The 12,153-nt window shown below is 38.3% G+C and overlaps 1 protein-coding gene across 3 annotated transcripts in view; it reads left to right on the top strand.

Moving 5' to 3' along the window:
- myripb (myosin VIIA and Rab interacting protein b) overlaps positions 1-12,153 on the top strand; it is a 163,639-nt gene that overhangs the window by 134,020 nt on the left and 17,466 nt on the right. For all 3 annotated transcript variants that reach the window (XM_047348954.1, XM_047348956.1, XM_047348955.1), the window contains one exon: positions 11,395-11,475. In XM_047348954.1, coding sequence (XP_047204910.1) covers positions 11,395-11,475 — 81 coding nt within the window. The remainder of the gene's footprint in view (positions 1-11,394; positions 11,476-12,153) is intronic.

Raw genomic sequence — 12,153 nt, 5'->3', positions numbered from 1 at the left:
TCCCAGTCAGACATGCCAGGAAAACCCCCAAAGGGAATGATTATTAAAATAAGCATTTTATCAATTTAATTGTGTCTTGTATCTGTACAGTATGTATACAGTATATATACTCTCTAGTTCTCTTTGTTCCTCACTGGTATCTCATGTTATTCTGCTCCATGTTCTTGCTCCTATTGACCACCTTCTACTTAGCCACGCTCCATGTCTACATTCATCTGTAAGTTTGCTGTTAGTTATCAATATGTCATTCTACTCACCATGCTGCTTCTGAATGCTTGTATGCACTTTTGTTCTCAACAAACTGTGACAGAGGAAGTAGATGTTTGCAGATAAATTACTGAAACTCCTCTTTTTTATCCTTTAGAACAGTCTGGATAAAGATATGTTTCCAGTCTCTTGTTATATTTAGGGTACGGGCTTATTTACCCCACAAGGAATTCCCACAGACTGATCGTATTGCTAATTGCGCTAATTATGTAATCATTAATATATGATGCTAATAACAGTTTAAAAAGTCATGTCTATAATTATTTTTCCTTTCTGTTGAAATATTAGGGAAAAGCGTTTTTAACTGCAGAGCTGTGTAACATCAACTGGACACTCTCTAACAATGACACCTCTGTTACTAAAATATTCGACAGCAAGGTTTCTTAAGGCTCCTTTACAGTTACAATTAATACGTGAATTATTTACCCATCTAAATCATCCTAAATGTTAAATGGAGCACTGCTGTTTTTTTTTATTTTGAATTGATCTTAAAGGAAAAAAAAATATTTGTGAAATGGTGCTCATTGTATTTTTTAGCTGTGTAAAAAAATTAAGTGAACTTTAATCTTGTGAAGGATTAATTAAGATACAAAATAAACTGAAGTTTTATTTTTTTATATGTACAGATATGTAAGGGATTTTTTTCCATTGTTTTTCAGTGATGCAGAATTGTAACTTTGGGCTTTTTTTGAGAAATCTTTGTTTTGTCTTATAATAAACAGTGTATTTTTCAGACAGTTATATTTTCAGTGGATCCAATTATTGGAAACATATTTTGTTATTTGTAGTTTTTTTTTACATAAATATGTAAGGATTCAAGGATTTGTATTGTCATACCAGCTCACATTTACATGTTAAGGTACGAAATTGGGACTCAGGTCCCGTTTAAAAAGCCTAATACTTAAGTAAAAAGAATACTACGTATAACATAAAAAGCTAAATCTAACAATAAAAAGACATAATATAGCAAACAGTGAAAATATATGCAGCGTAGAGAAAAACAAAAAAGTATACACAGTTAAATGGTGAAGCTGAAATTAACTTTGCAAAGGGAAGAAGCTGTTTCTGAGCCTGGTGGTCTTGCTCTGAATGCTTCTCAGCCGCCAGTCGGAGGGGAGGGGCTGAAACAGTCTGTGTGTGGGATGGGCAGAGTCCTTCACCTCATTCAACATCATTCCAGCGTAACATCACTGTGAGTTATCATCTGCTGAACGCCAAACCTGATCATTGCAAAATGCGCACATAACTGATCGAGCGCACAGCCTGCAATCGCACATCATGCAAAAGACCCATGCAAACTGGATGCTAAAATAACTTCTTAGCAGGTGGAAAATCACTATTTTAAGGCAGCTTTTCCATGTGGTGACAACGACAGTGTATGCTTTACCCTTGTCACTAAACAAAACACATTGCTTTATTGACAGTAACGTAATGTCATTGCAGGGCAATCGGAGCTGGATCAGTTTGATTACGTTGTTTAAATGTAAACATATACTAGGGGACGGTTTTGTTTATGCAGTTAAAAATTATTTTGTGTCACCAAAACCAATTTAAACAATCAAACATGGTAAAATATTAGCAAAATAAACAAAACGAATTCAGTAATTTATTTTTACGTACATAGATGTTCGATTTAACTTTTTTGCAGGAGAGTTATGTGATGCTATGTTTTAAAATTAGCGAAGCTATAGCATACAGATAGCCAACTCCTACAACATTCTATTTTAATGTTGTTAATATTATGTTCAGGCTTAAATATTGTGGCTGTTTATGATAAACTCCAAAGTCTTCAAACATATACTCTCAAAAAAACAACAGAATCCGGTGAGTCTCCGAAAAGAATTAAAAGACAAATTAATTAACAGACATATTTGTCTTTTATATTGTTAATATTGATTGGCCAATTTGTTGCGGGTTACATCGAGCAAGATAAGAGAAATAAACTCATCAGGGCACATGACAAACCTGCTGAGAGTAGCACAACAAAAGTTAACTAACTGTAACAGTCCAGAAAAGTGAGGGCTGAATAGAACAGAAGGAAGAAATCAGCAACTGGATAATTTATAATTATGCAGTGCAACAATCCCTGCATATTTCTATCATACTGCAGGAGATCTGTTTGCTTTTCCTCGTGTTCCTGTCAGTAGCACAGGCAATCCTCATTTAAATAGGGCAATCTCCACCTGTTTTGCACCTGTTATCCATTGCACATGCAATCATTGAAAATCGCACGCAGCACGCCCATGTATTGCACGTGCAGTTTATTTATAGTACATGCAAATTAGGACTTGCTATTTGGGGTCTTTGAAGATCAAGCTCTAAGTCTGTTCAACGATTTAAATAAATTCATCTAATAATTATAGAGTAAATAAAACTGTGGATTTTACAAAGGAAACATTGTAGAAAGTGTGCAAACTCAATGGATGTAAGGATAAGCTAAAGATGTTAAATGACCAAAGTGATAAGTGTTAGAATCCCTTTTTTCCTGGTCATTCTGTGTGTCACTGTGTGTTATTACCCTTCAGTCTAGTACAATATTTACAAAGTATATCAAACTGATATCCTTTTTGTGTTTACCGTGATGAAATAGTCCACAACCTGCAATGTTGTTGCAACCCATCAGCTTTTTGTCTGTTATTTTTATAAACCTCTCTTCATTTCCAACTAAATTTTATGGTCCTCTTAAATAAATTTTGAATGTTTTTTGACACATAAATCATGTTTATTTCTTGTTCTGGGATTTACTGATGTCCCAGTTTTCCATCTCTGCCTTTTCTGTTTGCTGTCACATCCCTCCGAATGTCTGTGGGGGAACTTCACACCTATCTAGGAAAGATAAGTACACACAAGCAAAGCGCCACTTTCCAACATGTGATTTTCTCTGGTGGTAAACTGTGGAACTCTGGGGAAACTGCATAATACAGCTGCAAGCATTGAAGTATTTTGCAGCTCCAGTCACATCTTTTCTGCAGTTGTCTTTGTGTGTCTGCTTGTTCCTGTATGTAACTGTTGCTTGATGCATGTACTAATAAGGAAAACTATAACAAGTTAGCATTTGCACGCAACTGTTAAGAAGGCATTTTTTATAGGATTAGGCCAGACAACCTTTAGAAAATGCCACAAAACAGGTTACATATTGAGTCAAATTTTATTTTGGCACTTTGTTTCAGGGGATACTGGGGTTGCAAGTTAAAATCAGTACAAAAACCTGGCTTGGTAAGGTTGGAAATTACATGTAAATAAATTAAGTCTGGCGAATAATGTTAGGGTGTATTCACACTTGCCACTTTTGGTCCGCTTTAAACGGACCAGAGTTCGTTTCCCCCCTTGGTCCGGAACTTTTGTGCAGGTGTGAATACACTCAAGCGAACCCTGGTCCGGACCAAACAACTGGACCAAGACCCACTTTTTGAGGTGGTCTCTGTCCGCTTGCAAACGGACACTGGTGCGGTTCGCTTATGATCTGAATACGAACCGGCCCCGATCCGAACCAACTGCAGAAAACTTACATCTCTTTGGACTTAACAAGCCACTGTAGCCGATAGCAAAGGTGTACGTTATACTCAAATCATACCTGGCCAGCTGTTGCAGCACCGGGCATGTGGGACCGGCGACGCAGAGCACACCGCCTTCTTCAGCGTTCAGCCCGCATTCTCCAACACTGTTCCACACTTATAAACGGAACATCGCAAAATCTGTATTGAATGAGTTGCTCTTCACCCTCACAATAATATTGCAGCTGTAATAACAGCACAAATATGCACGCAGCACGTCTACAGTTGTTTTCCTAATTTTCCGGGTGTGTGCTCTGTCCCGCCCCCGTCATTTCTGTCCAATGGGTACAATGATCATCACCCGCATTGCTGTGTTTACAAGTAACAGTTCACTTGCAAAAAGTACAATGTGAAAACAAACCGCACCAAACAAAACAAAAATAAAGTCCGCTTTTGCTCTGGACCAAGCAAGCGGACCAAATGACTTTCCTGGTGTGAATACACCCATAGTCTCGGTCTTCCCCTTTCATTAATTGAGTCCAAAAACTATTTTTAATGGAGAGCTAAAGTGTTGATGTGAGTCACTGAACAGTGACTTGGTTTCATTTCTGTGTTGCTCTGCCGAAACAGCAGCAGAATTTAATAGCAAACACACAGACAGGTTCACTTTCAGCAGATCTATAATCAGCTTTTTTTAGTGTACTTTACAAAATGAACCTGCTGAACCACGGCTCTGGTCTTTCAGACACTTGGCGGGCTTTCTGCAGTTCGGTTCATTTGTCTTGTCGGTGCATTTTGAGTTGAAGGCTTGCAGACTCTGAGCTCTGCCTGAAGGGAGTGGAGGGCAAATGTTAAACAGGAGCCCAGAGCTACTGCTGGTAAAAGGCCAAACAGCAGAGAGAGCTGAATCCAAATCCTTCTATGCAGATTTGTGCCCCTGTTTGTGCATTCATATATGACCTAATTTTTGAAGTGATTTATGCAAGATTGTTTTGTTATTCTTCTATTACCCGCTGAACATTTCCAGCGCCTCTAATGTGTCTTTTTCTTTTCTTTTTTTTTCGCTGCACCGTTCTCCTCCTTGTTCCTGCATTAGGAAGATTTGTCCAATCAAAGGCAGATTACTTGGGTTGCTTTCTGAAAATCTATGATGATTAATTACTGGGGACCTCTTGCTCCTTCATTTTGTATTTCATCTCCGTGATTTCAATCTTGAAAGCTTTGTTATGGCTAATTAACTTTGGCACATACCCAAACACAGACACTAGTCAAAGCTCAGCCTGATTGTCATTAATATTTGGTTATATATGTTCCACTGTGGGAAACAGCTATAAAGCTCCTATTTGTGGTATAATTTATATTTATTACAGATTTAAATGACAGCTTCATCACAATATAGTAAACTCCCAACTTGATCCCAAATTAAAGAGACTATAAACCATATGTGTGTTTGTTCCTCTCCTCCAGTAGCCTGAATGATATAAACAGTCATCTTGTCAGTTCAGCTATTGTTCTGAGGTCTTTGTTTACGGAGCTCGTGTGTGCCGCCAGATGCTGTGCTGTAATTGAAAGTAAACCGTCTGGACTGTCTGTCCTCATCCTCCTCCTGCTGCTGGCACTTCAGGAATGTTGTTAGTGGCTCATTTATTTATACGTCCTCATCTTGTTCAAGTTTTTTCTTGTTTCAGAGGATCTCTTACGCTGTTTATGAGATTTTTGAGCCTTTTCCTCACTTTGTCATGTCACAAGCCTACATTGAATTTAATTGGGAGTTTATATAATAGATGAAGGCAAAGTATGGCATAATTGTGAAGTGGAAGGAAAGGATTCTTGGGGTTTCAAAGTATTTTTTCTTTTTATAAAAATCCAAAAAGGGTGCTATCCTTTGCATTCAGACCGTTTCCTTTAAGAGCCCTAACTGAATTCAACATAGCCAACTTCAAGCAGTAGTCACGTAATCAAGCACTGCACACACTAAACACTACATCCCTGCTATGAAATCTGGTGGTGGCAGCATCATGCTGTGGGGATGCTTTCTTTTAACAGGGACAGGGAAGCTACTCAGATTTAAAGGGAACGTGGATGGAGCTAAATACAAGGCAATGCTGAAAGAAAACCTGTTGGGGGCTGCAAAGACCGGACCAGAGATTCCCCTTCCAGCAGCTAGAAGGACGGCCCAAAACATACCGCTAGAGCTACAGTGATGTCAATGTCAATGTGCAAAAATGGCAAAGGCCATAAGTAATTATATTCAGAGCTTTAGATGAGCATCACATTACTAAATGAGCTTCTCAAGTAGGCGGGATTTTCAAGATCCATTGCAAAATAACACAAACAGGAATTTATGTCATACAAAAACAAAAAAAACTGTTGAAAGATAAGGGTGCCAGAAATGCCTCCAAGACATAGTTTTAATTGCATTTAAAAGTGATTGTACAAAGTATTTACTAAGGAGAGCGGAACACACTTTTTAGATATTTATTTGTAAAACATTTTGAAAGCCATGTATTATTTTCCTTTTACTCCACAGTTATGTACTACTTACTGTTGGTCCAGCACATAAAATCCCCACAAAATACCTCAGAGTTTTGTAGTTGTGACGTGCTCACAAACAAGAAATGTGACTTTGGTTCCACTTTGCTCTCAGTGTACAGACATTTTCTATATAAATATAGAAACAATATTGGTGGGAAAGTTATTTTTGTCTTGTAAATAGACTATGTAGTCTATATTACATTGCTTTTACAAGGAAGAGGACATGGTTAAAGTAGTACAAATATCCATAGTATTGATCTGGGCACAAGGCTGTTTGGGCTGAAGGGTGGTAAACACTTTTTCAACTCACTGCATGTACTTCATGAAAAGCAGGCAGATCTTGCAGAATACCTCTTTTTTGCGAGTAAGAATTTTGAATTCGCAGCTGTGTGTAGTGCTATAAGAAGGTAGAAACAACAAAGTGCTGTGATGGAGCGTTGAAGTGCGGTGCTTGCATTGGCAGCGTGTCCTGTGCTGCAGATTCATTTTTTGTAAGCCACGTCAGAATGCAATGTTATTCTAGTCGAGACACTTGTGTTTTTGTTGCATCTCACTGTGGTATTTGGACCAGCAAGAAAACACGAAAACTACATCATCCATGTGGCCTGCCCTTAGTATTCTTTCACAGTCACCCCTACATAGGCCGTACCCTTAAAAGCTGAATTTACCTCCAATATTTGCTGTTTTGATGTTCTTGTCACATTTGCAGTCTGTGCAGTTTACAGGATGCTTCCAGCTCGCCTAAAACACAAATCTTGGTCTGCTGCCTTTGAATGCTGATTCATGAGCTGATGTTTTTGTGTGGTTAGGAAGTGCAGCCTTGCTGGCTTACCTCAGCCCACTGTCTGAGATTTTCTCTATAGGAACTCTGTGTTCTTGCCCATGCTGTGTGGGTTTTCTCCAGTGACTTCAGTTTCTTCCCACACTTTGCTTCAATCAATCAGCCCTAAAAAGTCACTAATCTCTTAAGTAGTATAACCACAATGTAAGGGCAGCTGGATTATTGGAGAGGAAAGATTGTGATCAACTGGGATTGGCACATTTTGTTGTCACAATTCAGCACTTAAGTTAAAGTCTTCATTTTAAACCACTTCCTTTTAGAATAAAGTGCATTTTAATCATTCTCCACCAGATCAGTTATGAATTCTGTAATATGGGGAATTATTCCCAGTCTGCGCCAACAAATGCAATACTGTTTTGTGTCCCACCGGCTCCCGTATCGTAGCTGCTGTAATTATGCATATAACTTACTGCATTTTAACAGCATGCATGTACAGAATAACCTGAATGAGAGCATTATTACAGCACCCTTACAACTATTTATTTATTAGGAGGTAGTATAATTTTAAAACAACATATAGGAATTTGAGTACATTTACTCAGATGGGGAATAAAATCCAAGAAGGTTTTAATGTGTACTATAATTATTGATGTCTTTGTTATTGATACTTTGAACATCCTCCTTTATCCAATAGGACAGCACTTTAGTCTTAAAACAAATAGATCTTTGACCTTTCCTCTTTGCACAGTCTAGTCTAGATCAGAGGTCGGCAGCCTGTGACTCCAAAGCCAACCAAATAAGAAATGTTTTAATTATAAATAAATATGTTATAGTAAGAAAGAAATAACTTCCACTTTGCATGCCTCACAAACAACTGGATGGCATGTAGATGTCCCCACAAAAACAAACAGACGTTTGTTTTTGTGGGGACAAATTAATTTCTCTATTAGGTAATGGGTAGTTTAGGAGTGTGGCTGTGTTGTTAAAGTCATTTCTGTTTTTTTTTTTTTTTGGAAGCTTAGTTCATTCAGTGTTTGGGGCAAAATGTTGCATATCTTCTATTAGTCTGTTGGGGAGAGTACAGGCTTACCTGCAGTTATCTGTAGTCATCATCAGAGTCAGAGACTTTAAAGCTGATGAGGAAAGCTGGCTCTCTCTTCTGCAGACTGCTCAGGAGCTGCTAGAGCTGACTGTGCAAAGAGGATTGCTTCGTTGTAGGGCTGCCAACAACTATTTTTCAGGAAAAACAGGAAAACATAGCAAACAGACAACCTGTCTATCTGACAACTTATTATAGTTTTCTTCTACAAGAAGAAAACTACCCCCCACCCACGCACAGCTGGAGTCTATAACAGAACCTACATACCCCTTTTCCACCAACGCGGTTTCGGAGCCCGTTCAGGTTCCGGAACGTGATTTTGAACCGGTGATGCATGTTTCCACCAATGAAAAGAGGTTGCAAAGTGCGAACTGTAACGTCACCGTGGGCGGGTCGAAGCCGCAGACAAAAGAAGCAGCAAGTATGCCGGCGAAGAGGAAGAATGTACTCTATAAATATAATTTATGTTTGGAAAAACACACTAAACACGCATTGTATAACTACTCGTTTCCATTACACTTGAGGATGTTGAGCACATGCAAACATTGTACATACCATTGTTCTTGCACAGAGTTGCCGTCTCATTTTCTGTAGTTTATGGATGCTCTCTTTTTGCCCAAAAGGAACACTGCTCGCAGCTCAACAAGCTCCACTGTGTCGCTACAAAGCTCCCCCCCGCACTGTGTAACGCCCACTGTTGATGATTCATGCTTTGTTCAACAAACTGGTGGAAAGTTTGAGGGCCCGCGAACCAAACCACCAAACCAGTTCAAGAACGAGAGTTCTATCAGTAGGAAAACGCTAACAGAGCATCCAGACCTATGTTAATTGTCGCTAACTTGAAGTACTTCCATACTTTAGACCAATTTAGCCTTTGAAAACCTTAAACAATTTTATAACCCAGCTCATTTGGTAGTACTCAGATGATCTATCCACCATGTTGGTTTTGAAATACTTGAGCAGACAGAACCAGCCAATGACTGTAGCCAAACGCTTCTTTCTAAAAAAGCACAGTTATACACTTATATTATATAGTTATACAAACTACAGGGATATGACTCTTCACTAATAACACTTGGAGAACCACCGTTGTAATTTTTGTTAATAATTATAAGAAACCATAAGGCTGGAATCATAAAAAAAATATGCCTCTCCTAAAATTATAGACATCGAAGGATGTTTGTCATTAAAAGTCATTAAATTAAATTTATTAGACTTTCTCGCCTTAAAATAAACACACATCTGCCTTATTTAAGTGGCATGTGCTTCCATTTAATAATTTTGAAGAACAGTTAAGAGAAATGGCTTCTTTGTTACATGATATAATCCAATAAATATTATATTTATATTCCAGGGAAAAAGAAAATCATGGATTGCTAAAAAATTGGCAAACTTAAAAAAAGTGTACTTTTAAAAAATTGTTTGTTAAATTATTAGAGCTGAAACAAAATCAAAACTTCAAATGAGCTATTACCTCCTCAGCCTTACAAATGCACAGAGTTATAAGACAGTATTTGTAGATATAAAATAAATTGAATTAGTCCAGGGTCAAATATGTGCTCTGCATTCAGCTGAACAAAACACCACAGGCTGGTTCCATATGACTGACCTGTTGATTCAGTGTGTACAAGTGGTGTTCGTTGTTTGTCTACCAGTCTCTGTGAATCTTTTGAGGCACCACCGTTTTCTCTGACAGCGGTATTTTTGTGTTTACATCGTCCTCCACTGTTGCAGGTAATTCCACCAATTTGTTGTCATCTTCAGAAAGTATAATCCAGCTCTAACCAAGAAGAAACAGTGCATTTCTCTTCAGTGTGGCTTCATCCAAGGATTAGACTGACAGGGGAAGGGTCAGAGGAGAGGGTGATGTTCTGAGGGGCTTCCTGCACTGAGCAGTGTGCAGGATGGGGGAGAAAGCTTCTCTTGGAGTCAGATGTGCAGAGAAGCATAAAACATTGTGTTTTCTTGTGTCGCTGTGTGTCAATATGACAGATGAGATTGGTGTTTTTTTACGCTCCGCTTTGAAAAATATTGCAGCACTTTGACAAACAGTAGTTCTTCATGCAGTTAAGCTAAAATGGCAAATCATATCTCGAAAAGTAGAGGAAATGCTACTTTCTTTTATCCTAATGCATTTCAGTTTTTACTCTCTAAACGATTTTATTAAGTGTGTTTCTGCACTTTGCAAGAATACGACATGGGACTTGTCAAGCTCAGATCCAAAAGCAAAGAGTGGAAGAGTGATGACTTTGTGGGCTGTTTTCTTGCCAGTTTGACAGCTATGGCAGGGACCTGTGAGCCTGCCTGGGCTGTGTAAAAAAGATTCACACCAAACCACCTGGAACATTCATCTGTGTCTGTGACTGCAGCCTGGCCAACAAAATTAACTGCAGAAACTCGGGACCTGGCCAAGGATGGGAGTCAACATGAAGACATGTTGGAATAAGACTATGAATGAATGATTGGAAGAAGACGTGGATCCAAGTTTGTCTAATGTTTAGTCTGGTTCCATGAGTTTCTGTCGTACTTGTGTCAGGAAATGAAAATAAACCCGGAGGTGGGTTCAGTCATGGAGCTTTCTCTGCTTTGCCATCCTCCCTGTTGTTCTGCACATCTCTAGGCTTTCAAAGCTGCTTGTCCAAGTACGACCACTTCACTCTTACTGCTGGTCAATGAGAAACCCCTCAGGAGACCTATCTTCCTGCAGTTAATGGGCCTCTAAGGGAATAAGAGCTTTTAAAAAGAGTAATTTTTTAACCAAAAGCCCTATTGGAGTGGCTTCTGCCCTTTAAATTAGACCTCTTAATAAATAATATGACTGAATTTACCTTTATTGCTCTGAATGTAGGTTTTCTTTGAAGATGTAGTTACATAAACATAGCAGGAATGGTATGAAATATAAGGCTACATGCCTTGAGAATACTGTGTGTGTGTGTGTGTGTGTGATTTAAAAAAAAAAGGGAAAGTAATCTATGAGATGAGTTGTCATTTTCTTTCAGCTTCTGTTTTGTTTTTACGTTCATCACACAGAGAATATCACAATAAAACCGAACCGCAAAACTGACGAGGTCTCAGAACCGGACCCGGAATCCAGTTGACAAAAGTGTAACCTACTTTCAGTGCTACAGCTGCTTTATAAAGCAGCATGATTTGTGCTAGATGTTTGATTTTCACTGGATGGCAGAAGGTTTTATGGTTTCCCTCCCTCTGTGTTTCAGAAAGCAGCGTTCACGACGGAAGCAACGACAATGATGGCAGCATCTGCGGCAGCGACTCCGTCTTTTACAGGCAGAGCGAAGGTGAGATGCGTTGATGAGCAGTCACATCCAGCGCTGCAGATGGGAACTAATTGCCATCAAAATGATCTAGCTTCTATCTTTCAGATTGTTTGTTGATATTCACCGCCATCAGCAGCTTTTTTTCTCCCTCTCTGTTTCCGAGATGTAGAACGTTTTGGCTGTTTGCTAATCACAGCTTTAACTTTTGCCAATGGGGTGTGTGTGGGAGAAAATCACCAGCAAATACATTGAAAGATATTTTAATCAGCAAATTGCACGCCTATTTAAATTCACACACTAGCAGTCAAATAGAAATCCACACAGAAACAGTTAAAACCATAAGTTTACATAAAGTGAAAAAAAAAAAAAACATTCTTTCTCAGACTAAAACTTTTCTTCTTTTGGGTCAGTTTGGTTTTACAAAATTATTTCTATTTGCTAAATGCCTCAAAATGAGTGAGAAAATATTTGAAGATTTTATTTTCAAAATGAAAGAAATTACTTTACTACAATAACAATGAAAATATTGGGGACCCAATTCAAATAAAGAAAACGTTTACGAAATTTTATGAAAGGTTTTGGAAAATATTCATTTTCCCAGAATATCAGAAGTGATTAAAAGAGAAAAGAGAACTAGAGAAAAACATAATTTTAGTGGAATCAAATATAAATCATCAATAATTATCTTAAATCAAGATG

The sequence above is a fragment of the Girardinichthys multiradiatus genome, chromosome 21 (assembly GCF_021462225.1).
Source record: "Girardinichthys multiradiatus isolate DD_20200921_A chromosome 21, DD_fGirMul_XY1, whole genome shotgun sequence".
In the NCBI taxonomy this organism is placed as follows: Eukaryota; Metazoa; Chordata; class Actinopteri; order Cyprinodontiformes; family Goodeidae; genus Girardinichthys; species Girardinichthys multiradiatus.
Note: the sequence above shows the minus strand (reverse complement) of the source record. Positions and strands in the feature narration are given on the sequence as shown.